Source organism: Rhinichthys klamathensis, unplaced genomic scaffold (genome assembly GCF_029890125.1).
Source record: "Rhinichthys klamathensis goyatoka isolate OS25496 unplaced genomic scaffold, OSU_Roscu_1.1 h1tg000487l_1, whole genome shotgun sequence".
In the NCBI taxonomy this organism is placed as follows: domain Eukaryota; kingdom Metazoa; phylum Chordata; class Actinopteri; order Cypriniformes; family Leuciscidae; genus Rhinichthys; species Rhinichthys klamathensis.
In genome coordinates, this window is record NW_026606974.1 from 2,666,724 (window position 1) to 2,693,755 (window position 27,032).

The following is a 27,032-nucleotide window of genomic DNA, read 5'->3' on the forward strand; positions in this document are numbered from 1 at the left end:
GGAACGTTAATTTTGAATGTTCTCTGAACATTCTAACACAAGTAGTAAGATTAAAAATAACAACTAAAACGTTTCAGAAAAACTTTCACAAATGATGTATAAATAATGTTTTTATATTTACATTTTGAGAACATTATTAAAGACCAGATAATGTCTCGGTTACTGTTGTAACCTCTGTTCCTTGATGGAGGGAACGAGACGTTGTGTTGAGACTGACACTAGGGGTCGCTCTTGAGAGCCCCAGACACCTCTGACGTATTCAGAAAAGGCCAATGAGAATTAGCAAGTCGAATTCGCCCGCCAGCCACTCCCCCGGACATACAGGTATAAAAGGAGCAATACACACAGTACTGTGCAGTCATCGAAAAAGAGTGCAGAAAGAGCGATACAAAAACAACACGCTTAAAACAGGAGGAGCAAAACATTACAAATTGATGAGTTTGATGAGCGTTTATTCTCTTGTTGTTTCTTCTTAACTTTGTTTGCAATACTTCCAATGGTGGAATTATTTTCTTCTCCTATCTTGCCGAGCGAATGTCCTGTTGATGACACGACTCCGTGCTGCCCTCCGATGAGTTGAGTATAAAAAAAACAATAATTGTACTGCGCATGTGTCGAACTCGGCAATCCGCGCTCATCCGAGGTTGAGTATACTTTGAAAGCTATGCATCCAGATGCAGAAATTAAAGTATACACAGGACTTAAGGGTCCCTATATTAAACTCAACAACCAGCTGAACTGTGTTACGGTGCAGATGCAGGCAGGCTCTTGCTTGCCAAGTAGCAAGTGCGCTCACGCTATCTTGCAACCTTCCAATGCTCAGGGTAAGTGACCCAGAGTCTCCCATTCTCAGGGGACTTGTCCTCACAATGGGAATTGATCCCTTCAGCCGAAGATGACCTTTTTTTTTCGTCCAACCACGAGCAGGGCGGAGGAGTCCACCTCAAGCCCGATGCTCGTGGCCACCAGGCCAATCATGGCTGCCAACTCGACATCAGCCTCAGACTGGGTTATCACACCCGAGGGTGAAAGCCCAGGCGAGTCATTCACCTCAGAAGGCATAAGCCCGCCCTCCGATGCTGCGATTGACTGCTCATCTTCCTCTCGAGCCCCAAATGAGATATTAAGTTCAGCCTCAGGGTGAAACCGCCTAACTCATCCAGAAACTTGACCGAGGGACACGAACATGCTGAGGAACGAGGCCCATGGGATTCACCTGCTGGAAACTCTCCCATTGTAACCAACGTATCGCCCTCAGTGCTCGCCACCACGGCCTCGTACCCAGAGGTAGAAGGACCAGTGAGAGCATGAACAAATGCTACAAATGCTGTCTCAACGTGAGCACGGCCCAGACACTGAAAACAGCAATCATGGCTGTCTGAGGGAGAGAGAAATTGACCGCCCCCAGAAGGACACGGACGGAACGACATCTTACAATGACGCGATCCTCCATGTAGCTCTTTCAGAGGAAGTTGCTCTTTTTGCAAGGAAATTGCCTCTTTTAGACCACCACTGAAGCACCCAGGGGAGCTCCTTGCTCTTACAGTATATGTGCACTCGAGAGAGAGAGAAACCTGCTGAAATGTGCTCTTTGATTCAGAAGCGCGTGGAGGCGAATGGATTCACTTCTCTTAGCTTGAGAGATGCGATGCTTCAGCTCCAAAGAACAAATCTGAATGAGTGGAGCACGCCAGCCTCTTTTTATACCCAGATGTCCGGGAAGTGGTGTTTGGGGCTCCCAAGAGTGACCCTTAATGTCAGTCTCGACACAACAGCAAAGTGACTGACAGATAACTTTGAGCAAGCATTCAATTAATGTTACTGGAAGAATGTTTGTTCATAACTTTAAGAGAACCTTGCCAGAACATTTACCAAAGTTCTGAGAATGTTGCCTGTTAGCTGGGCTGTTCCTATCTGCTTTTGAGAGTGTGTGCGTTTATACAGGCCTGAAAACCTGAGATCATTCTTACTCACATAGCACTGCATATACACATAACACACACATACTTGCAAACAAATGTATTGCGCACATGCAACATTGATTTATACTATTTAAAACTATTTCAACAGCTACCACTTAGTGCAAATGACTATTGTGTAAATTTCACACATGCAAAGTGTTGCACAATATTCATTACAACAGTTTTGTTGTTTCAAATACGCTGTATATAAAGTGCGTGCGTAATGGTCTCAAACAAGAGTGAATAACAGATGAAGTCAGAAATGTCATCACAATGGAATTAATAGCTGGGTTGTAAATAGAAGCAAATCAGCAATGCCATAAATTCTCTGTCTAGTCCAAAATTCCCAAACGGGGGCAAGAGTTGAACGAGTTTTGAACAAATCTAAAAACTCAAATGGTTAATATCTCTAACAAGCATGCAAATGTGTGTCATCAACAAGCATTAATCATAATAGATGGCTACCACTTTTAAATTCAAGACATCATCTGTAAGATTAATTTGTATCGAACCATAAGGGTAGAAAACTGTTGTGAAATAAAATTAGGAATGCGCCAATTTTAAAATTCTGTCCAAAACAAAAATGTCATAATTATTTTCATGTTATGGCAGATGACTGATAAATGGCAGATGACTGAATTTTTAACCATGGTTCCCTGAATACATTTATTTTGTATACATACATTAAAAATACATCACTAAAAACAGTTGATACTCATTTTGAGACTTGCTTCAACAGTTATTACATTTAATAATAATTTCTGATACATTTGTTTCAGTCTCAGAATGAATATCAATTAGTTTTAGTTTGTAGTGTTTTATTTTCAATGTATTTATACAAAATAAGAATGCAGTTTATCAGTCATATGCCATAACATGAAAATAATTAATTAAATGAATAATTAAATAATTTTTAAATTAATTAAATTTAATAATAATGTTTTTAATATTATACATTATAAAAATGGTTAGAAAATTGGGAAAATGAGCATCCATAATTTAAATATCCATTTTGGTATTGGTTACATATCCCTTGATAAATCTCTAATATCAGAAGACAACTGATATGGTTACTGTATATATTGTGCATCTCTTACAAATGAGCGGCTTTATTTGTATTGCTATATGATTTCAAAATGAGTTGTCATGAGTGAGTAAAATCTTATAGGTTGTGGCTTATTATTTGTGCGTTTTGTTAAACTAGTAACATTGTTGACCGATTGTTCTGTGTTGTTTTTATTCTTTGATACTAAGGTCAAGATGACACTTTATTAATGAAGTAAAGCCATCACCAAAATCAAAAACACATCCATATGTGAGCTGATTACTGATATCACATCCCTTTCACATAATTAAGCTTAATTGTTTGATAATGACTCAAGTATGAAATGAGATGTTCATGAGATCCAATTACAAAAGAGTCTTTTATGTTCTAATCAGCATTGCTCTGATCCCTCCAGGTGTTTGGGTTGATGATGAAGGGGTTTATGTTTGCGAGGCCAAAAATCAGTTTGGATCCATCAAGGCACTAGCCAGAGTCACTGTTACTGGCTTAGGTATGGAAATGTGTTGTTCTCCTAATCAATATCACAAATATTGTGACCATAAAGTCTCACTGTAATTATCTGTCCTGTTTACAGAACCACCGTTATTAGTTCAAGGTGCACCAGCTGTCACAGCGATGACCGGTCAGCCTTTGAACCTTCCCTGTATGTTATTAGATGGAATTCCTCTTCCTGAGAGAGTCTGGACGCACAATGGAAAACAAGTGAGTAACGAGAAATTACCGGAAAATGTATGTGTTGTGTGCATGCTTATGTTTTTATTGTATGATCATCCTGTCTCTAGGTGCGTGTTGGTGGAAGAGTCTTTCTAAGGAGTGACGGCAGTCTACATGTGGACAGAACTGTACCTGATGATGCGGGGACATACGTGTGCACCGCTATCAATGTAGCAGGATCAGCCAATATTACCGTCACAGTGGAAGTTCAATGTTAGTGGGCAGGGCATTTTTACAATTGAGTATAATTGATTTTCATTTTTTTTTTTTTACTGTCCAGATTTAGTGAACAGCGTGATGATATCAAGGCAGTAATGAAATAACAGAGGAAGAACGATGCCCAGCTTTATGCAGCAATGTGCTTTTTTTCAGAGATTAAAAGAAACAATACATCAGTTTCAAATAATCCCAAGTAATTTGTAGTTTAACTACTTAATGCTTAGATACTTTAATGAATAATACTAATAATAATATTTACAACTGAACAAAAACATTTGTCAATGGTTTTGCTTTTTTTTTTTTTTACTTTTCATAACAAAAAACAGTTGATAACTGTTGATAATGGGACAAATGGTTGTCTTATTACACGTGTCAGAAACGAGTCGCCAATCTGTAATTCTTAAGAACACTGAAGGTGCAAAAGCATACTTGAGAAATACACAATTGAAAACCTAGTTAATAATTCATATTATTGAAATAATAATCATAAAGATTTAAACGAGACAGACACTGATTAAAGGGAATTGATAAAGAAAGAAAGAAAGAAATGCAAATGAGGGCTTACCAAACGTATGCTAAAATCTGCTAATTTTATCAGCAGTTTTGTCTGTTTACCAGTAATATATATATATATATAACACATTTAAATTTACTTGAGAAACAAAAATGTGTAACATAATAAACTTGTTTTCAGAGAATAAATCTTTTTTTTTGTTTGTTTGTTTTTCACTGGCAGGTTTTAAGCATTAACGTAAACACATTATTTAGGTTTATACATAATACAATTAAGTATGTATTCTCTGAAAACAAATTATTTTAACTATTTTTATTGAAAAACATACAAAAATACTGATTAATAAAATGATTTTTTGTTGCAGAGTTCAGATGAATATACATACATTTACAGCTTTCAGGATAATAATATTATTCAATATAATTATATATATATATATATATATATATATATTCTAACAATAATATTCTATTTATTTATGGCTAAACAAGTCCCATCTTAAGCGTGTTTTTATTTTTACTGGAAAATTTTATTTTTTTGCATTACGGTAACTCATGTGGTCCCTAATGAAGCAGAAATAGGTGCTAATATTAGAGTTTCATATTTAGAAGCGATAAGCTCGATTCCTTGTGAAGTATCTTTGGCGAAGTTCTAATTGTGAACCGCTGGTTGTTAAGGCCTTGTGAACAGCTGCTATTCTGACCTACTTTTCCAGCCCCTCCTGATATCAAGGCTGGTCCCCTGCACTACACAGCCAACGAGGGCACACCCATCTCCCTGTCCTGTGAACCAAGTGGGATCCCCAAACCCACCATCGTCTGGTCCAAGGTACATCACCCTGATCACTTTACTGTGGTCTTTTAATGCTTCTGGCTGTGTCACCATCCCAGCAGTGACAGCTAGTAACTGATTGCATTGTGTGAAACAGTTGGCTGGAATAATTTAGCCTAATGGAAGCAGGAGAATTGCTGATGCAGCCCATTCGTCCTTGATGCATTGCTTTCCCAATTGCCTTTCAAACGGATGTAAGCTCACGTCCGCCTGCCCCTGTCATGGGAAGTTAAGTTTTCCACCACTGTTTCACAACACGATAGATTGGGAGTGCATTGTCCGCAGTATCCACTGTAGGCATGTAAATTGCTATTCTGGTCACATGAAAGATGGTCTGCTAAAGCCATCTTGTTTCAGAGCAAAAAAGGGGATGGGGGATATGCATGAGGAATGCCTGATTCCTGGTAACCTGAGAAACCGCTTCAAAGGTTTTGGACAGGATGTGCATTCCAATCTTCCCTTCAGACCAGCATGCTTGTTTCGAGGTGTTCAGGTTATCTGCCATATCCTTCTCTCCCCAGGGCAGAGATCCCTCAAACAGGCCTGTATCAGCACCTCTTGAGGCAGCTGATGGGAGTCTGTACATCCCCAGTCCCAGGGCAGAAGATGCAGGAGTCTATATCTGCACCGCCACCAGTGCAGTGGGCTACACCAGCAGAGAGATGCATCTGAGTGTTAACAGTGAGGAATCTCATGAATAGAAGTCGTTTTTGATGATTTACTCAAAAACAAATAGCTTTTTAAGAATTTTCTAACTGAGTCTCTCATTTCGATAGGCAAACCACGAATTGTTGGTGTTGATGGGTCACAGGCGACGGTTAAAATGGCAGCTGAGGTTGGATCAGAAGTCATCCTTCCATGTGAAGTTCATGGAAGTCCTACACCTCTGGTGACTTGGAGCAGAAATGGGCAGCCCATACCTCCTGTCACAGCCTGGTAAGATCATAATAACCAATCCTGTCACACCATATTCATTACATTAATTGACTAAGGTAATAATAACATACACTATCATACAAAATGTCTTGAGCACCATATCAGCATATTGAAGGATCATGTGACACTGAAGAGTGGAGTAATGGCTGCTGAAAATTCAGCTTTGCCATTACAGGAATAAATCACATTATTTAAAAAATATTTCACAATATTACTGTTTATACCTTATTTTTGATCAAATAATGCATCATTTGTGAGCATAAGAGAACTGTTTAAAAACATTTAATATAGACCCCAAACATTTGAACTGTAGTGTATCTTTTTCCACATTTTCTAATTTAACCCACCTATTGTCCTGCAATACTGAGCTCACTTGTCATATTCATATTTGACCCATATTAAAAAAAAAGTTAAAAAGTTTCATTGATGTGCCCAAACATTCACCCTAAATAGTTAATCAAAACAATTTAATTCTGACATGATTTATTCACCCTCCTTTCAAACCTGTATGACTTATTACTTTGTTTTTTTGTCCATACAATGAAAGTAATTAAAGGAATAGTTCACCCAAAAAGGAAAATTCTGTCATCATTTACTCAAATTATTACCCAATGTGTGTAATAATAGAAAAAAATATTTAGGTACACAATTGTGAAAGGAAATGTTAAACAATTCTGACACAGTTTGGACACAAAGCTGCCTGCTTTTCTGTTTGTTTTAATATTTTATTTAAAGAAAGAAAGAAAAAAAAACCTAGATAACATGCTGAAAGGCTAAAGGCCAAATGTGATGGAAGTGCTCCTTAATTGTATTTCTTTACTCTTGACAATGTCACAAAACCCGGTTCACAAAGCCAAAAATGATGTGGCATTTTTAACCGAAATCATTTGCACGGTATTTGCTTTGAGAACAGTGTTGTTATACTACATAATAAATGGCAAAAATGTGTCCTGATGAGTGATGAAGTTTTCTTGCTGAGAAAAAATTGGGCCCTGATGAGGTGATGTAGCAATCTATAAAAGGCTTCAGCTGTGTCAAAATTCACCCCAGCTGACTTCTCTTACCTCATTCTAACTTCCCTGGACAAGAACAAGAGCCAGCTAGGCTTCAACAAGAGCCACTGGTGCTCTGTTACAAAGGAGACACATTAGATTTCACCCTGATGGACTGATGCTTCGCATTTATTTGGCTTAAGTGAAAATTCATCTGCATTTCATGTTTAGGAGTGTTGGAGTGTTTTTAATTGTATACAGAAGTACAATGATGTAACACAGGAAAGTAAATGGAGATAAGACTCTCTTATACTAGCTACAGTTGACATTTTGCCTGCTTTTAAAGGAATATTTTGGGTTCAATACAAGTTTAGTTTAATCAACAGCATTTGGGTTACAAAAATCTGGGTTATATGAGGCACTCACAACATTACAAACATTAAAGTACTCACTGTTTCAATAGTATAGACATAAGACATAAACAATATGCATGTTAACATAATTTTAGTGAGAAAAAAACACATACTAACCTTTTCTGTGTAAAGTTATATCTGTCACGGTTATCTGGACTCACATATCTTTAGTTTCACTTTCATGGACTTCCAGTTTGTTGTCTTGTCATTAGTCACATGTTTCTTTGTCTTTGTTTCCCGCCATTTATCTGTTCCCATGGACACTAATCTTCCACCACAGCTGCACATCATTTAGTTCGATACCTCTGTGTATTTAGTTCCTCTGTGTTCAGTCTTTAATTGTCGGTTGTTGTGTGGGTGTACAGACATAAAACACACGCTATTATGTTTGCTACCTTCTAGTATCTAGTTTAATAAAACCTTGTTTGTTTTATAATCCTGTTGACCATCTTCATCCTTTTTTCATCCCAATTTTACAACTTTGTTGCCTTGATTAAATAAACGTAAACCCTAAAACAATAATTTAAAATGATGACACATCAGAGATTCATATTTTGTAAATAAAGTGGATTAAGACATACAACTGAGGTTAAAATACTGGAGTCACATGGATTACTTCATTGATGTCTTTACTTTTACTTTCTGGGGCTTAAAAGTGGTTGTTGTGTATTGGCTGTCAATGGAGGGACAGAAAGTTCTCAGCTTTCATTAAAAAGATCTTCATTTGTGTTCCGAAGATGAACAGAATTTACATTTTTGGGTGAACCAACCCTATAAACAGCTTTACAGCTCAAACAATACACGAGTGAGTAAATCTTTATTGTCCTTTCACAGGGCAATTTTGCAGAATCACAGATGATTCAATTCACAAACATAAAAGACACAAATGGACACAACCCTCTACAATGCGAGTAAAACACTTGCATATGGGACCAAATTTAACGAGAGGGGATTAAACAAGTCTTAATTAGCTAGTAAATTGTATGATTACAATCACCTGTAATTGAGTTAAATAAGTTTAACGCAGATATAATTTCATTGCCTGCTGAGCTTTACGTGTATGTGTACATTGGATCTGTGCATTATGTCTCAAATTGACAGCAGCCTAATATTCTACCCAATATGCAGCTGTCTGCGATTTTAATGTTAATCAAACAACACTGCAAAAAAATCACTTAATGCTCTTGACTGAACTTTTGTAACTTAAATATTGTCACATTTACCATTGCTCAGTGAAATTTTGCTGGCGAAATAGTCATTCTAGCTGCAATCTGGACTTTTGCATGAGGGCGAAAAGTTCCCCATGCAGATTTTTCAACAGTTTCAAGTTGGTCACATGATTTTTCCCCTCTTTGATCAACAGAAAGCATCTTGGTTAGAAAGTAACTTATTTGTGAGCTACATCTCTACACTGTTAACAATGCAAAATTTTGCCGACATTTACTTATGTGATCACACCTTAACTATTGTGCCCAGATTATTCCTTTAATGATTTCAGCTTTATCAAATCAAGATCTGACCAAAAACCTGTAAGAGCATGTGTTGTAGAACAGTTTTTTAACCCGTCATTATGAAGGTCCTGTGGACTCACATCTACCAATCGTTAGAGGTGCAAGGTTTAAAATCACTTGGGGTTCAATGGAAAACAGATGTAAAGTTCATTACGTTAAAGTTGATGTATTTGCTAATCGGTAAACTGATGATGACAGTGGGGCTAGAGGTATAGGGATCAGAATTAGAGCATGCTGAGGGGTTTTTAGATGGAGCTGAAGAATGTTGATGGCATTAGTCAGAGGGATGCAGTAGACAGGTATTGCAAGGATGTATGGATGACAGCTTTACAGTAGGATTAGGTAATTTAGGTAAAAGTTGGGAATTACTGGAAAATTAAGGCACTGTATTCCTGGTAAGACAAGGTATCAGACCTGTGAATGTGTGTGTGTGTGTGTGTTTTGAGTGATAGTCACATAGGAAGAAGTGTAGCCTGCATAATGCCTGCATAATGTTTGAGTCTCCAGGAACTTCCTGTCTCATAAAACAGCATGTCAAGTCTGCCTGACGAGAATAACACGCCACTCCAGAGACATCTGCCACACAGGAAAGAAGATTATGTGTGGAAAGTGTGTTTAATATAGAATCGGGTGGCTGTGGGGATGTCAGGGGGCACAGTGCGTGCTTTAACCTTAAAGTTTCGAGCTTTAATTGTGTGAACTGCTTTAAAGAAAAAAAGAAATTGCCTTTTTTTTTAGCTTCTTTCTCTTTCTCTTTCTCTCCTGATTCTGAAACCGGAACTCCTGATTACCCTAATGACCACAGTCCAAATCTGCCAGTGTGCACATGTGTTTCTACAGGCTGGTTCAAGCAGCCCCAACATGGTGCACATACTGATCCATCCAGAATCTGCTGTTTGTTGGAATTTTCTGGGGGAGTTTGAACTAATCTAAAAATAAAATGTTGTATATTGTTGTGTAACCACATATATTTAAGAAGATAAATCTCAATTTCTTTGTCATACATGTTTTAGGTGCCAGTTGTATAGATAAGAAATGGACAAATTGCAAATGCAATGCATTTCATACTACATTTTCAAGTTGCCAATCATAATGGTTTGTTAAAAAAAAGAATGAAAGAAACAGTTACTGCAAAACTGATGCTATTAGAAATATTCACTGTAAATTTTCAAGATGGCAGCCATAATGCTTTGTAAAAAATAAAAAAGTAAAATTTAAATGCATAAATAACGAGAGATAAAAACATCAAAACAATAAATTAAACATACTGCAAACATACAATCTTCAAAATACGATATACCGCACAAGATATACAATATACTAGTACACTACAAAATCACATATGCAAGTCTAAAAAAGTGAGTTAAGCAAGGATTTAAAAGCACTAAAAGATTCAGCATGTCTAATCTCATATGAAAGAGAGTTCCAGAGTTTTGGGGCAAGGGAAGAAAAAGCCCCGTCACCCATAGAGCGCAAGCGAGTTGAGGGAATAGTCAGAAGGCCAGAGTCAAGAGGAGGGAAGATCACGCTTGGAGTGGAAACAGTTAAGAGCTCAAATAAAGAAACAGGCACTCCAAAACTGATGCTATTTCAGAAATATTTATTATAAATATTCAAGTTGGCAGACATGCCTTGTAAAGAAAAAATGAGAGAGAAAGTCAAAAATCTCCCCTAGACTAATGCTTAGTCTAGCATAGAATCAGAAATTATTAAAAAAAAATCAGATTTTTTTTTTTTTTATCATAATGCTTCATTATAAGAACTGCATTTTCACATGATTATGTGCAGTCTGTGTAAAGCCAAATTTGGGTACGGATCTTGACTGTGATCCACTATTTAGTGACCTTGGTGATCTACTGTTTAGTGACCTCATTAGTCCACATGTGCAAGACTAGTGAGAAAAATTGTGGGAGGTGGAGTAGTTTTTCCCAAATGGGATTTGTTGAATATAGTAGCTTGTAGCTTTCTTTCGGATTTATTAGTTGTATTTGTATTTAGGTTGCTATAATAAAGTTGCTAAGCAAATGTTCAAAAGACTGCAGTTGGTTTCAATTGTGCAAGTTAGAAAGCTGTGTGCATTACTTACACTGCATCCCAATGTGCATAGTATCCATCCTTAATAGTATGTGAGATCAGAATAAGTGTGTTCCAAAGAATAGTATGTTGAAAAGAGTATGCCAAAAGTCAGAGTCCAAGTCCATATTGCCCACAACCCATTGCGCTTGAGAGGGGGATTAATTTCAAACATGGCGGATATGTGCAACTGCCGATTGAGTAGAGAAGTAGATAAAGGGGTTTGAGTGACTAATAATCAACATTTAACCTGCAAAAAATATATTTAATCATATCCGTGTTGTGTTTCATCTGCAACAACAATGTGAACTTTTATAAAGATCCAATTGGCCATTAACTTTTAAATGCATCATTATGCAAAAATATCTAAATATAGCGAGTTTCTGCAAGAAAGACCCACGACTGGCAGATCAACGTGCTGCTTCTCGCTCCAATATGGTAGGAAATTAAATTAAATTAAGTGTGGAGAGTGTTTACAGTGACAAGATGATTGACAGGCTGGTTTACGGTGACAGGATGCATGTAAATATGTAACTAGCAATTTTATGATGTGATAGCATGTCCCAAAGCTTATCTACTCTTTTGCTACACACTCAAAAGTATGCACTTTTTCCTTCACAAAAAGAGTACATATTTTTGGGGCGTAGTATAAGTAGTCGAATTGGGATGCAACATTATTCTTTAACAGATATGCTCACTCTAAAACATAACTCCTGTGACTTCAGAGCCTGACCTTTGATCTCTTCTTACACAGGTTCACCGTTCTGCCGTCTGGTTCTCTGAAGATTAGTGATGTCAGGCTGATAGACAGTAAATTCTACACCTGTTCTGCTGCTAACCCAGCTGGCAACATCTCACTCACCTACAATTTACAAGTACAAGGTACAATCCAATAATCTCAAGATTTATCTGTGGAAAAAACCTTCAAAATAAATGAAACGGAGTAATCAAAGAAATCACAAAAAAAATATCACCAGAAACACTGATAATAATAATAATAGAATCAGAAATTATATATATAAATATATAATATATAATATAATATAAAATAACACTTATTTTAAATTGTAATAATAATAATTCAAAATATTTCTGTTTTACTGCACTTTTGATTAAATAAATGCAGCTATGGTGAGCGTACAGAGACTTCTTTAAAAAACATTAAACAATCTTACTGAACTCAAACTTCTGGACGGTAGTGTATAAAAACACCATGGTACCTTTTGTATAGTTTGGCCTGTGTAGAAATGTATTTATTCCCCGAGATAAACGAACTACCAAACAATGAAGAAACCAGACTTTTAACTTTATCCTTACAGCTAAACCGAGGATTCAGCCAGCACCTACATCTCTTAAAGCTCTGATTGGCCAGACAGTGGTGTTGCCATGTGTGGTCCAAGGAGAGCCGAGCCCTCAGATTAGCTGGTTTCACAACAGACTTCTTGTGGGTAGTGACAGGATGCTGAAGATCCAGGCGGTCCAGCGCTCGGACAGCGGGACGTACAGCTGTGTAGCCAATAATAGTGCTGGAGAAGATACCATTGAGATCGTCCTGGAAGTGTTAGGTACGTCTGTTGTGCATAACTATGAACATTTGTCATTGTACAAAGAACTCTTTGCACATCAAAACATTTTAGAAAGGCAATAAATCATTATCCCTAGGCTAGCCAATCTAAATTATGACTAAACATGACTTATATGCATTTGTAAGCATCACCAGTGGATATGGAAACAAATCCCTGTGTTCCTGTGCTCTCCTCTTTGACCCTTAAGTTGACCTTTGGCTTTGGGTCTTTTATCTTAACCTTGTGAACTGTGTATGTGGTTACAGAGGGCCCCAATTTTGAGACAAATGGAGAGACCATCATCGAGAGTGTGGCTTACAGCAGAGTGGTCATCCCTTGTCCTGCACGAGGTAGGTCATGGAGAGACCAGCATAACATAAACTAGGTCATCACCTACATATGATTTTGGTTTTCGGATATATTTCTGTACATGTTGTGTATTTTCTTCTCTGCTCCCGTGGGTTAATGTTTGGTTTATTATCATTTGGAAGTCAAAAGAGTATTCTAAAACACTAAATGTAATTTAAACATGAGTTGTTGGTGGTCTAAAGTTGTTTAACAAGCGAAACATCTTTTGTCAACCAGCTTTACTAGCTTTTTTTTATTTTGCTGCTGAACAGCGTGACTGCGCTCGTTCACCAGCAAGACCAGCACCAAACCACCATAAATCACCTCAACCAGCATTGAACAGATTTATGTAAAGAAATCGTCTCAGGTTACGACTGTAACCATAGTTCCCTGAGACAGGGAACGAGACGATGCGTCGTTGACCCTTTGGGAACGCTTCCAGCGTGAATGCGTCTGAAGCATCTATGTCAACTAGTCCAATGGATGGAATGAACGTCACGGGCGGGTGACGTCATGACCAGGAAGAGATAAAAGCGCATCCGGCGCAACCGGCATTATCTTCGAAAGTTGCAGACGTTAATCACAGGGATGCAGGAAGTATGGCAGGGGGACGCATCGTCTCGTTCCCTGTCTCAGGAAACTATGGTTACAGTCGTAACCTGAGACATTCCCTTTCAACGGAACTCGCGATGCGTCGATGGCGCTTTAGGAATGAGAATACCCAAATTGTGTCAGCCTGTTGTCAGTACTACACTAAGCACTAAGCACCTGAGAACCTGGGGCTGCGTCCAGGTCCAAGCTGTAAAACCTCACGAATGTGACGGTTAGGACCAGCCCGCCGCATCACAAACGTCTTGGAGAGAAACCCCAAATAGTAAGGCTTTAGAGGGCGCCATACTCCTTGTAGAGTGAGCTCTGACCGCCAAAGGGCATGGCTGGTCAGAGGACTCGTAAGCAAGTGAAATAGCCTCGACTATCCATTTGCTAATCGTCTGTTTAGAGGCAGGAAGACCTTTCTTGGGTGATCCAAAACAAACAAATAGCTGGTCGGAACTTCTCCGCGGAGAAGTCAGATGAACATAAGTGTCCAGTGCACACACTGGACACAAGAGGTTCAGCTTTTCCTGGTCCGAAGAGGTAAAAGGAGGAGGACAGAAAGCCTGCAGCACAATAGGCCTCAGAATCATGGTCGGCACCTTAGGGACGTATCCCTGTTTTGGATATAAGAATGCCTTGACCATCCCCGGTGCAAACTCAAGGCAAGTGGGGGAAACCGAAAGGGCCTGAAGATCTCTGACTCTTTTGAGGGATGAAAAAGCTAGCAGAAAGAGGGTCTTAAGAGTAAGAAATTTTTCTGAAACCGAATCTAGGGGCTCGAATGGAGACAGGCCTTCTAAGACTATTGCAAGGTCCCAAGCCGCCTCTAGGCAATTCATGTGCCAAGAGAGATGATGACTCCTCCACGAACTCTGAGCTGAGCGGCCTTCCAATACCGCTCCCCAGCTGGTGAGGGAAGCATCTGTCGAGATAGCAACTCGATGGCAAAGAGCTCCCAACACAGGAACCTGGGACAAGAACCAGTGTTTCCTCCATATAACCAAAGCGCGGGGATACTGCCGCATGATCTTGATCGTACGGAGTGGCCACTGGTCCTGAGCCACCACTGCAAAGGTCTCACGGAAAGCAGGCTAAAGGGTATCACATTGGACGCTGCTGCCCTGAGGCCTAACAGTCTCTCGGACTGTTTCACACTGCGTGACTGGCCCAGCCTTCGGTCTTTTGTGGCAGTAAGGATAACAGCTACACGAGCGGGCGACAGAACGGCTCGCATCGTGACTGAATCCCAGACCACTCCAAGAAAAGTGGTCCTCTGTACTGGAGAAAGCACACTCTTGAGCCTCAACCCCAACATTCGCATTCAAGCGAGGACGACATCTCGATGCCGAACCACTAACTGTTCTGATTCCGCTAGAATCAGCCAGTTGTCTATGCAATTCAGAATGCGTATGCACTGTAGCCTGAACGGGGCCAGAGCTGCATCTACGCACTTTGTGAATGTGCGGGGTGATAGAGCTAGACCGAAAGGAAGTGCCTGATACTGGTGTTCTTTGCCCCCGAAAGAAAACCTCAGGAACCTCCTGTGCTGAGGGAGGATGGAGATATGGAAGTATGCGTCTTTCAGATATATCGTGACTAGGGATGAGTCGCGATCTTCGAATAGTCGAATAGTCGAACTGCGAATAGTCGAATAGTCGATTCGATCATAAAATTGTTTATTCGAATATCGTTATATTTTGGCGCAATTCCAATGTGACATAATTGACGGCGCGCCTACTGTCCTAGATCGCGCAGCAGGGTATTTTCCTGTCGGGGACACAAGGTGCCACTAACATGAATGAAACCCCCTCCTGCGCGATCTAGGATACCAGCGTTTTATACATAGTGTAAACAAACAATAGAAGAAGAGCCTTGTTGTGACTTTTTTATGGGCATGAGCGATGCCTTTTGCCTTCGACTTTTGCTCCTCGATTTTCGAATGGCATTTTTGGCAGAAATTCACATCCCTAATCGTGACAAACCAGTCCTCAGATCTGGTTTGAGTCACAATCTGTTTGAGTGTCAGCAACATGGACTTGAGTTCCAGCACCGAACACTCCAACAGAAGAAGATTTAGAAAATGACGCAGCTCTCCATCCTTTTTTGGAAAAATGAGATAACGGCTGTAAAGATCCGATGCAATGTCGGGTGAGTACATCTGCTCTATAGCTTTCTTTGCTAACATGGCCTTTACCTCTTTCTCCATTACCAGAGCCTGCTCGGGATGCACTAACGTGAGCAACACCCCGTTGTAGCCTGGAGGATGAGAACCAAACTGGAAACTGCCTCTTACTACTATCTGCAGGACCCATAGATATATATTTGGCAGTATCTTCCGCGCTGACAGAAAATCTACCAAGGGAACCAGCCCCTTGAGGCTGGCCTATGGTGTAGTTGAGACAGCCAGTTCAGGGACCTGAAGCATACTGGCAGGAACTACCCAAACTGACTGTTTTCGAACCCCCCTCAGAAGGCGCGAGTCTGACGCAATGTTGAGTTCACACTGCCCTAAAGGCTCGCTGGAGACCGCTGCGCCCCGAAGCACCAAGGGTGGCGGGATTGGCAGAACGGTCCCGTGAGGACACCTAGATAAGGAGGTGTACACCGTTCCACCCCGGTTAGGGCTGCCCTCTCTGGTCTGACGCCGGTGGCGCCATTTCTTTTGAATAACGGCCCTCGGAACCGGCTTCTGCTTTTTTAACCGCCTCTGACTGTAATTTGGCCTCCTGGAGACTCTCGACGACCGAAATAACCGCATCGCCGAAGAGACCAGAAGGATTGATGGGAGCATCAAGAAAAAAAGCTGTATCTTTTACCTTGATCTCCGTCAAATTGAGCCAGAGGTGTCTCTCAGTGGCCACAAGGGCTGCCATAGAACGCCCAAATGCTCTGACGGTCTCCTTAATAGCCCCGAGAGATAAATCTGTGGCCCGGCGAAGTTCTCGAACTCCATCGGGCCTCACTTCCTCACTTCTGTCCAAATCCCCCAGCAGGTCAGCCTGATATGCTTGTAGTACTGCCATAGTGTGCAAGCAGGCTCCGTCTTCTTGACCCATTGCCGTATATGCTTTTCCCACTAGATTAGAAATAGATTTCTTTAATGTTTTAGTGAGAGAAGCCAACGCCTTCAGGGACGATGCTGAACCGGGAGATGGATAGCTCGCAAGCGTCTGTTCTACCCGGGGCATCGCCCCATATCCATACTCTCTCGTCTCAACCCCCTAATATCTGAATATACATGAACTTGGGGGCTGTTACAAGATGAGTAAGGTTTTTCCTATGATCTAGACAGCTCGCTGTGCAGATCAGGAAAAAATGGAAGGCGCCGTGATGGGGGTGAAACAATAGAGGGAAGGAAGCCCCTTTTTTCTGTTGGCCATTCAATATTTAATTTATCTACAGCCCTAGTAATCACCTCCACCAGCTCCTCATACGCTGGGGAAAGAGATGGCGAATCCTCTTCCCCCATGATTGTGTCACTTTCAATGCCCAGCACATCTACCTCCTCGGAGGTAAAGCACTGAAGCATTGGTCTCTCTCCCCGGGCGGAAGAACCCGCGGGCGTTGCACAAAAATGTCATGTTTTTGCTTCAACTCAAAAATTTGAGCTGAAACTTCACAGACACATTCTGGGGACAGCTGAGACTTATATTGCATCTTGTATAAAGGGGCATAATTGGTCCCCTTTAATTTATTTGAAAAACAAACAAAACAAAAAAAGGCAATGGCCCCAAACTTTTGAGCAGTAGTGTATATAAATAATTTTAGCAATTGATGAAGTAACACTAATTCAAGCAAGCAAATAAAGGAATACTTGTAATTTTAAAAAAATGCAGTCTGTAGTACTTATAATTAGCTTTATATAAAAGCAAAAAGTTTATGGGATGACTACATTTAGATATCTAAGTAAAGAAATGTGTGTGTGTGTGTGTGTGTGTGAGAGGGAGTGATGTGATAAAAGCTGTCCTGAAAGCTGTCTTGGTTTCTTTGGGAGTCTTGTTTTTTTGTCTTACCATATGGTCTCTTTTCTCAGCGCAGCCTCATTTTGGCTGCTGGTGACATCCTCGTTCGGTAACACTTTGCACAGGTTTAACAACTCAATTCACATAAACAGACCTGGAGAGGAAGTCAAATGCCTTCCTTTGCTTGGAGTGAGAGGTGTTTGGTGTGAATTTGTGTCTGTTTATGAAATGCACTACTGTGCTATATACCCAGCTCTTCCCGTACACACTGTAAGCTAATAGGTGTTGTTTTGATGGAAACCTGCCATGGCAACCCTGCATGTCGCGGATATGACATGATGTGTGTGTGTGTGTGTGCGCAGCAGCTGGAACACTACTCTTCTCCTCTGTCTCTGTGGGCAACATCTGCTTTCCTGTATGAGATAGCCCACTGGGAGAGGAATCCTAATTAGGGACTGTTGCAGGAGGATAGGAGGAGGGCTAAGAGCGAGAGTACAGGGTTTGATGGGTCGTTTTTACATCTAGAAAAGAGGTGGTTATCAGTCTGTCTTGAATCAGAACAAAGATTGTCAAGTCATCCTTACAATTAATTGGAATTTGTGCTGAATTGCTGTTTGTTTTCCTGCATTTGTGCTGTATCTCTAATGTTGTTATGGCGACTGAGAATTTCAGACATCTGTGTTGCTCTTAATGAGAGGTACTTAATACAGATATGACAGTAAATGCTTGCAAATGGCTGTGCTGTCTCGCATGTTTGGTGGCAGATGACGGAAAACATTATGCTTAGGAGAATGTGTCTGTCTGTGAAATAAGATGACGTGTCGAATAATCACACTTCACAGTAAAATAGCAAACCAAACACAAGTTTTACAGTCGATTTGAGCTTATTGTGTTATGATCAGGGTTATTAGAGTTAACTAAAACATTTAAATCAAAACCATAAAAAACATTTTGGTTACACTTTAGTTTAGGGTCCAATTCTCACTATTAATTAGTTAGCTAGTTAACTAGATTATTAGCATGTATATTACTACGATATTGGCTGTTTATAAGTACTTATAAAGCACATATTAATGCCTTATCCATTTAGTTTAACTAAAATAATAAAACTAAAACAGAAATGAATAAAAACTATATATAAATATTTTAAAAAGATCGTTCAGAAATCAGGATTCTTTGATGAATAGAAAGTTCAAAAGAACAACATTTATTGAAACAGAAATATTTTGTAAAATGTTTCATTGTCACTTTTGATCAATTTAATGCATCCATGTTGAATAAAATGATTGCTTGAATTAAGTTGGTTACCAAATTTAAATAATTTTAAGAAGTTTGCCAAGGCCCCATAGTGGGCACCGGCCCCCTGGTTGAGAACCACTGCTTTAGCATCATAATGATTTTTATATGTTTGAAAATAATCATTATTTTTGCAAATCTGTTTGATGCTTGTAGTGGCCCTTAAATTATAATTTTTTTAAACATCTATATACAAAACATGCATACTGTTTTGTTGTAATAGAATTTCTCAATCCTGCAGGTGTGCTAGATAAGGAAGACATTTAAAATGTGCCAACAGGAGTAGGAGTGAGGAAGTCTGTCCTTTTCAGACCGATTCATTTCATCTGGCTCGCACTGAAAGACATGACCCCACCCAAGGAACGCACATAAGCCTCCTTTTATAACGCGCATCATTTGAAGTATTGTTCGAGAGATTTCTGACAAATAAACTGCTCCTAATGTTATCCTGTAATGTAAACGGGGCCAGCTGCACATCATTCTTTAAGTCACAAAAACAATCAATCCAAACATTATGACTGTAAACATCTGCTCTGGGAGTTCTCTTCCACTTCTGATTGGCTTGTTGTTCAGAAAAAAAACTGACTTATTGTATACAGTGTCCCCTAAAAGCATTTGGACAATTAAGATACATTTAAAATGTATGAATGTCTTTGAATTACGAAATAAAATATTACACCAAGTCACATTTATACGATCGCACAAACACACTTTTGAAGTAAAATACTTCACAAAAAAAAAGATTGTAAGAAAGTGAAGACAAAAAGTATTTATACACTTTGTAGTTGTCAAACAATGATCAAGTTCATAGTTAATGTGACAAACTACACCTGTGCTTACTCTAATGAGACACCTGTGTGAATTTGACCTTAGTTGGCACCGGTTGGTTACAAGTTATTTCAAACATTGTTGGTTCTGAGAAAAGCTCCAGCATCATTTATTTGCAAACCCTGGTGAAAAAAAAAGAAGCTAAGTATACTTGCAGCCAGACTAATTATCAGTATACTTCAAGTGTGTTAATGAGTTAAAGTGTACTTTTTTTGTGTTACAAGTACTTTACAAATTCATTACGAGTGTCTTCGAAACATACAAGCAATATACCATAAGTGTATTTATATATATTTAATATATATATTTTTTGCGTTTTCGCCTTTTATTAGGATAGGACAGTAGCTAGACAGGAAGTGAGGTGGGAGATAGAGAGGGGGAACGGGATCAGGAAAGGTCCACAAGCCAGGACTTGAACTCAGGTCTCCCAAAGCACATATCGGCGCACTTGCCCACGAGGCTATCGTGTGTAATATATTTTAGTAAAAAAGTATAGGCACATTAATACCTTTGGCTTATTCCAAATACTACAAATTGCACTTTGTCTACATTGTTAGAAAAATAAAACTTATAGTAGCTATACTTTGTACATAATACTATTGTATACTATGATGTAGTATACTTTCAATGCATTGTTACAATGGTCATTTCCAGCACACAGTTAAAATATACCTAAAATATGTTTTTAATAAAGTGCAAATAAATACACTTTTTTTCAGAATTTTCACTTCAAGTATATTTTTCTAAAATATATTTTTTAGAAAATATACTAAAGTACAATTATTTTAAAGTGTGTTAAAGTGTTGTATTGTGAAAATAGGTAAAATTATGATGCTAATATACTTTTAATATATTTAAAGATAGTACAATTATTGTTAGTATATTTGCAATGTACTATTGAAAAAAAGGGAATATATTTCAAATACAATAAAGTATACTTTTTTTCACTAGGGAATGCCTCCTGGTTTGATATTTTCTGTCATCATTCACTGACTCTCATGTCGTTTCAGACCTGTATAACTTACATTCTTTTGTGGAACATAAAAGAAGACATTTTGAAGAATGTTTCAATTGTTTTGTCAATATATGCTCATTGGAAATTGTGCCTCTACCTACATTTTTGCAAAACTCCAAAAACTTACCTGTACATGGTCACAATTCCCAGCAGTTTCCAGCTGAAAAACACTAGTGTCAGTAAAACACCAACAAATTGTATTTCTTTTCATACACATTATGATTTCAGGGGAAGATTATTGATTAACAAAGACTTATTTTCAAGCAGTTCCTTGTACAATACTATGTCATGAAACACTTTTCCCATAGTGTGATTTGCAAAGTAACATTTTAAAGTCCCCCTGTAGTCAATAATGTTACCCCTTAAATCTCATCTTTGATCACCAAGCTTTGAAAAAGCTTGAATGCAACTCTACACCCTTGCCTCATTTAGTATATGCGGATTAATGATTAACCATGTTCCCGTTTGCATCTCAGAGTCAGGCAACTGCCTTTTAACAATTATCAGAAACGCTTTGAACAACTCAGAACGTCAGTGGAGAAAGGTATAGTTCATCCTAACATTATACATCACACACCCGCTGAATCTACCCGATTTTTCATATCAACAGAAAAAATATACCGGGATAACCTAGCATCTCTCAAGACTCCCCTGCTAGTTTGCTGTTAAGGATATGCTAAAGCCCGCCGGCACATTGACGTGATTGGTTACAAGGTAGTTTGTGACGTCAGAAACACCAGCGATTCCAAACCCCGTTTTTGAGACTGTCTTTGGTTCACCGGAGTTTTAAAGAGAACGTACTCTCCTAGTGCAGCATTGCACTTGCAATGAAGAGGGCTTGTGTACTAGTAAACATGCTAAAAGAGCTCAAAGACTTGGCTAAAATGGCATGGTTGCTTCAGCAAATACGTATTTATCTCACGTTTTCTTTTCTTTTTAAACTCTCGGTTAGGTTTAGTGTAGGTGGTACATACATTTCAAACACAATAGAGATTTAACCTTTTAGTGTCACTTACTGGACATTTCATTTGTGAATTGCTGCGATTCGCACGACAACCAACGTTGCCAGATTCAAGTTCATCAGATAAAACTAAAAGCTCTTTTAGAGCCATTCACTGGACATTTCACTTTGAAGGTGTTGTGAAACCTGCAAGAAGCAATCTAATGTATTTTTTCAGAAATGTTGTCACCAGCACGGTTTTCCAATGAGCCTGCGTTGTCCATACAATGAAAGTCAATAGGCTCCAAAACTACACTGACGGGACCACACTGACTTTCATTGTATAAACAGACACACACTGATGCATTCTTCAATGTATATTATAACTATCCCTTTCAGTATGAAAGTCCAAACATGTCCAAATACTTTTTGGACCGCTTTTTTTCTTACTATATTCTTTCCAGCATTTTATAGACTCTACATGTCACATGGAAGAGTTTCATCTAAAGCGCTCTGCGTGAAACCAAACACAAGTAACCACTTATCAGTGTCTGTCATTTCTGCTTAAATGGCTTTTGAGGAGGTTTAAGACATGACTGTAAAACAAGTAAGGTTAAGAGCCCCTGCCCCCTGCCCCGTCACTTAAAGCTAAACCTAGTAAAGTTCATAACACATCTGTTAAAGGGGTCTTGGAGGCTGATATAGGACCTCATTGGTGTGTTTCAACTACTCCCCTTACTGTTGTCCTGAAGTCTCTAGACTTTTGTCTTTGAGCTATAAATCTAGTGTCCTTACGCTTGATCAGTTCTCTTCTGATATACAGTGTCTGGCATCTTCACTCCGGGTGTTTCACCTTGAAGTACTGTTTGTCAGGACACTGAAATTTACTGGCATCCTCTTTGTTTCTGCTCTTTGTTGTCTTGCTGTCAGATGGATGGATATCTGGTCTTCTTTTTAAGCTCTGACGAGCCGTGTGTTCAGCGTGTGTGGGGAATTCTGATTCTGATCGATGTCTTATCTTTCACACAGTTTCTCTCTGTCTCTCTCAATTGTTATTTTTCTGTTGACTTCCCCTGGCTAGGGTCTCCTGCTCCTTGGGTGCGATGGTTCAAAAATGGCCTGGAGATCCATATGGAGCGATCGGAGCACGGTGTGTCTCTGGGTGATGATGGCTCTTTGGTGATTGGCTCAGCTTCAGCCAGTCACAGTGGAGACTTCAAGTGTGTGGCCACTAATGAAGCAGGATCAGTGGAGAGGAAGACCAGGCTGAAGGTCAATGGTGAGATACTTGCAGCATTTCCAGTGGCCAATAGCTTTATAATACATTTGAAATTAATGTCTATTTAGTCTTATTTAGATCGTTGATTCCCAACAAGAGCTACATGAAGCATTCCTGTCACAGGACAAAAATAATCTACTGCAAATTATAAATATAAAATCCACATTTACAAACATTATAATATATATATAAATATATTATTTATATTATAAAATGTTATTTATAAAATTATAAATAATAAGTTTATACTAATTAATAATAGATTAACAATTATATTGATTATATTTTATATATAATTTAATATATATATATTAGATAAATTTTTTTCAATATTCAAAATTATTATGTAATTATATAATCTTTTTTTACTGATTTTTTTTAAAACTTTGAATGATTAAAAGTTCACCCACAAATGAAAATGATCCCATGATTTACTTACCCTCAAGCCATCCTAGGAGTAGATGACTTTCTTCTTTCAGATGAACACATTCAGAGATATATTAAATAATGTCCTGGCTCTTCCAAGCTTTATAATGGCAGTGAATAGAGGATGAAATTTTGAAGCCCAAAAAAGTGCATCCATCCATCATAAACGTACTCCACACGGCTCCGGGGGGTTAATAAAGTCCTTCTGAAGTGAAGCGTTTGTGTAAGAAAAATATCCATATTTAAAACTTTATAAGCTAAAATAACTAGTTTCCGGCAGACGGCTGTACGCATCGATTTGCGGCGAAAGAGTAACTCTTGACCTGACGCATGACGCATTGACGAACGCGGAAGCACAGAGAATAGAGCAAAATAAAACACCTGTCACGAATTAGAAGTCTAAAAAGAGAATTTTTAAAGAGAAATGTCGGAGGATTTTGAAGAGCTTGATATTGTTACCCAGCCCTATTTGTTTGAACTGCGAGAGGCGTCAAAGCTTCAGGGCTTCAGGGCTACTAGCTACATCGCATCAGGGGTTACTCTTTTGGCGTAAATCAACTTGCGTAGGCCGTCTGTCTGAAGCTAGTTATTTTAGCTTATAATGTTTTTAAAATGGATATTTTTCTTACACAAACGCATCGCTTCACTTCAGAAGGCCTTTATTAACCCCCCGGAGCTGTGTGGATATCTTTTATGATGGATGGATGAATTTTTTGGGCTTCGAAATTTCTTGAATTGTATTCGTCTGAAAGAAGAATGTCATATACACCTAGGATGGCTTGAGGGTGAGTAAATCATGGGGTAATTTTCCTTTTTGGGTGAACTATCCCTTTAATAATATTCATGATAATACTAAATATATCCGGTATAATATATGTAGGAGCTAATTGAAACATATTTCTGGTTTTAGAGTAGGTACTTACAGTAGATTTATTTGAAGGTCTTTCATTGCTTGATTACATGCCTAATTAATTATATTAATGATGGATTAAATTATGCTGAATGATTTCTGTGTCTACACAAATCTAGTTCCTCCAGAGATCCAAGACGATGGTCAGGGTTTGAATCTGACTGTCACACTGAAGCAGCCCCTGACACTGGGATGTGATGCTTTCGGCACCCCAAACCCAACCATTATCTGGACTAAAGATAACAGACCTGTAGGTTTCCTCTTGTAGGGGGATTTTTCATAAACATTTCGTTATATAAATATGTAGTCATTTTATCTGACCACAGAATGCCACAAGTGAACAATCAAAATGAAAGGGATAGTTCACCCAAAAATGACAATTTTGTCATCATTCACCCACCCTCATGTTGTTCCAAATATGTATGTAGTTTTTTTCTTCTGCTGAACACAAAAAAAAAGGTATTTTGAAGAATGTTGGTAACCAGACAGCTGACGGTAGTAGTATAGAAAATAAAGTAGAAATAAAAACCAATGGCAACCATCAACTGTCTGGTTACCATAGTTCCTCAAAATATCTTCTTTTGTGTTCAACAGAAGAAAGAAACGTTATTTTGTTTAGTTTTGTTTTTCAATGCACCCTGAATGACTCTCCTCCAGTGTGCTGCTGGTAGCATGGTTCCACCTTGTGGCCATGAAATTCATCACAAGTCTTGGCCGCTACTCTTGTAAATCAATTACCCGCTCTGTGCTTCTAGGTTCTGGAGACCCCAGGGGTGTATCTGCAGAATGGAAAAAGGCTTTTAAAGATTTATCGTGTTCAGCACGATCACGCTGGCCGCTTCTCCTGCACTGCCCAGAACTCTGCTGGGGAAGCCAGGAAGGAGTATACTATTGTAGTACAAGGTGAAATATAGATAGACAGGCATTGCAATTTTAAAGTAACCTTGAGATAAACAAAACAAAGTGTTGTTAGGCAAAATAATAAACCTTGTTTTTGTCTTTAACTTGTTTCACGAGTTCACACTTGCATACAATTAGAGGTGGTAAAGTTTAATGCGTATTTGGCGTGCTGTCCGGGGGGAGGGCTCCGAGCTCGGAATTCGGCCCGCCCCGAACCCAGAGTACTCCCCCCTATGTAAGTAGTTAGGACTGGAAGTGTGGAGAAGGGGCGGTGGAGGGATCCACCCGTGTTAATTATCTAAACGTGCTCATCCCGAACTTTGTTAATAGAACATCATAACATTTGACTCCCTTTAGTTTTTTTTGGGGGGGGGGGGGGTTGTTCCAATGCTGTTAGAATGACCTTTCTATTATGATCATATTATGATCATAATTTAATTTACTTTGCTTGCGACTCTGCCCTGTAGTTGATTTCTCATTTATTCTTGTATATTTAGCTCCACCAGCAATTTCAGGTTCCTCAGGAGTGCAGGAACTGACCGTCATGGCGGGCCAGGAAGTGGACATGCAGTGCAGAGTTAGCGGCCGTCCACTGCCTACAGTGGAATGGAGTCACGATGGAGAGTGAGTCAATGACACACACACTCACATGCCCCTCTTTTCCAGCTTCTATGCTCATGTGTGCTTGTATATACCCCCTCTCTCTCTCAGGGTTTTATCCCGTAATGGAGACCCTCATGTGGAGTTTTTGGAGAAAGGGCAGGTGTTGAGGGTGAAGTCTGTCAGGCCGAGGGATCGTGGCCTGTATCAGTGTGTGGCCAGTAACAACGCTGGGACTCAGACACGGCAGTTCAGGCTGAATGTACAAGGTAAATGGTAGGGATGGGAATCATAAGTAATTGAACGGTTTCCTACAAATTTCTATCAACGATTCCTTTATTATGTAATTAATTCTTACAAGCCTTAAAGGTCCCCTGAAATCAAAATGTAATTTTTTTAGCTTTTAGTATGAATATGTTAGCCTTAAGGTTATGAATAAGCTGGTGTGTTCCAAAACAATGACAAAATTCGCATTAAGGAGATATAAGCGTTCAAAACGAACAGTCTCTCACTTCCGCTAAAATGGATCACAGATTGTTATGACATTACCGCGGACTTCAGCTTCTCATCACATCTTCTGTCCAATCAAATGCTTTCTAGAATCTAACGTATCATCAGCGCTCGGATTCGCTTCCATGGTGCTGTCAAGTACGATTTGCAGTCTGTGAGGTAAACTAAACACTATTGGTTATTTGAAAAGGGGGAGGAGTATGGAGCTAGAAATGTGTCTTATATGCGAGAAAATAAATGATCTGAGAGAAGAAAAACAAGTTTGAGAGAAAAAGTTATCACACTGATAGCAAAAAAGCATTTCACAAGAGAAAAAAGAATATTTGAGAGAAAAAGTTTTCATATCAATAGCAAAAAAAAATATTTGAGACTAAAAAAAGTTTTGAGAGAAAGTATTTTCTCATTGAACATAAAAAAAAATATTATTATTTCTGAGAAAAAAAACTCTCTCAAAATACTTTGAAAAAAATCTAAAATATATTTTTTTGCTATCAGTGTGAAAACATTTTCTCAAAAAAAAAAAGTGTTTCTCTCAAACCGCTTTTCTTTGCTCTCAATGCAATTTTTTGCTCTCGTGTCAGGATTTTGCTTTCGCTGTGAAAATGTGTCATGGGCGGGGCCACGTT

At 38.9% G+C, this 27,032-nt stretch overlaps 1 protein-coding gene across 1 annotated transcript in view; it reads left to right on the top strand.

The window, feature by feature from the left end:
• hmcn2 (hemicentin 2) overlaps positions 1-27,032 on the top strand; it is a 120,210-nt gene that overhangs the window by 36,311 nt on the left and 56,867 nt on the right. The window contains exons 17-30 of the mRNA XM_056237566.1: positions 3,422-3,517; positions 3,602-3,729; positions 3,810-3,954; positions 5,190-5,302; positions 5,827-5,986; positions 6,082-6,241; positions 11,985-12,112; positions 12,550-12,795; positions 13,062-13,145; positions 22,863-23,060; positions 24,516-24,646; positions 25,152-25,299; positions 25,794-25,920; positions 26,008-26,165. Of these exons, the coding sequence (XP_056093541.1) occupies positions 3,422-3,517; positions 3,602-3,729; positions 3,810-3,954; positions 5,190-5,302; positions 5,827-5,986; positions 6,082-6,241; positions 11,985-12,112; positions 12,550-12,795; positions 13,062-13,145; positions 22,863-23,060; positions 24,516-24,646; positions 25,152-25,299; positions 25,794-25,920; positions 26,008-26,165 (2,022 nt within the window). The remainder of the gene's footprint in view (positions 1-3,421; positions 3,518-3,601; positions 3,730-3,809; positions 3,955-5,189; positions 5,303-5,826; positions 5,987-6,081; positions 6,242-11,984; positions 12,113-12,549; positions 12,796-13,061; positions 13,146-22,862; positions 23,061-24,515; positions 24,647-25,151; positions 25,300-25,793; positions 25,921-26,007; positions 26,166-27,032) is intronic.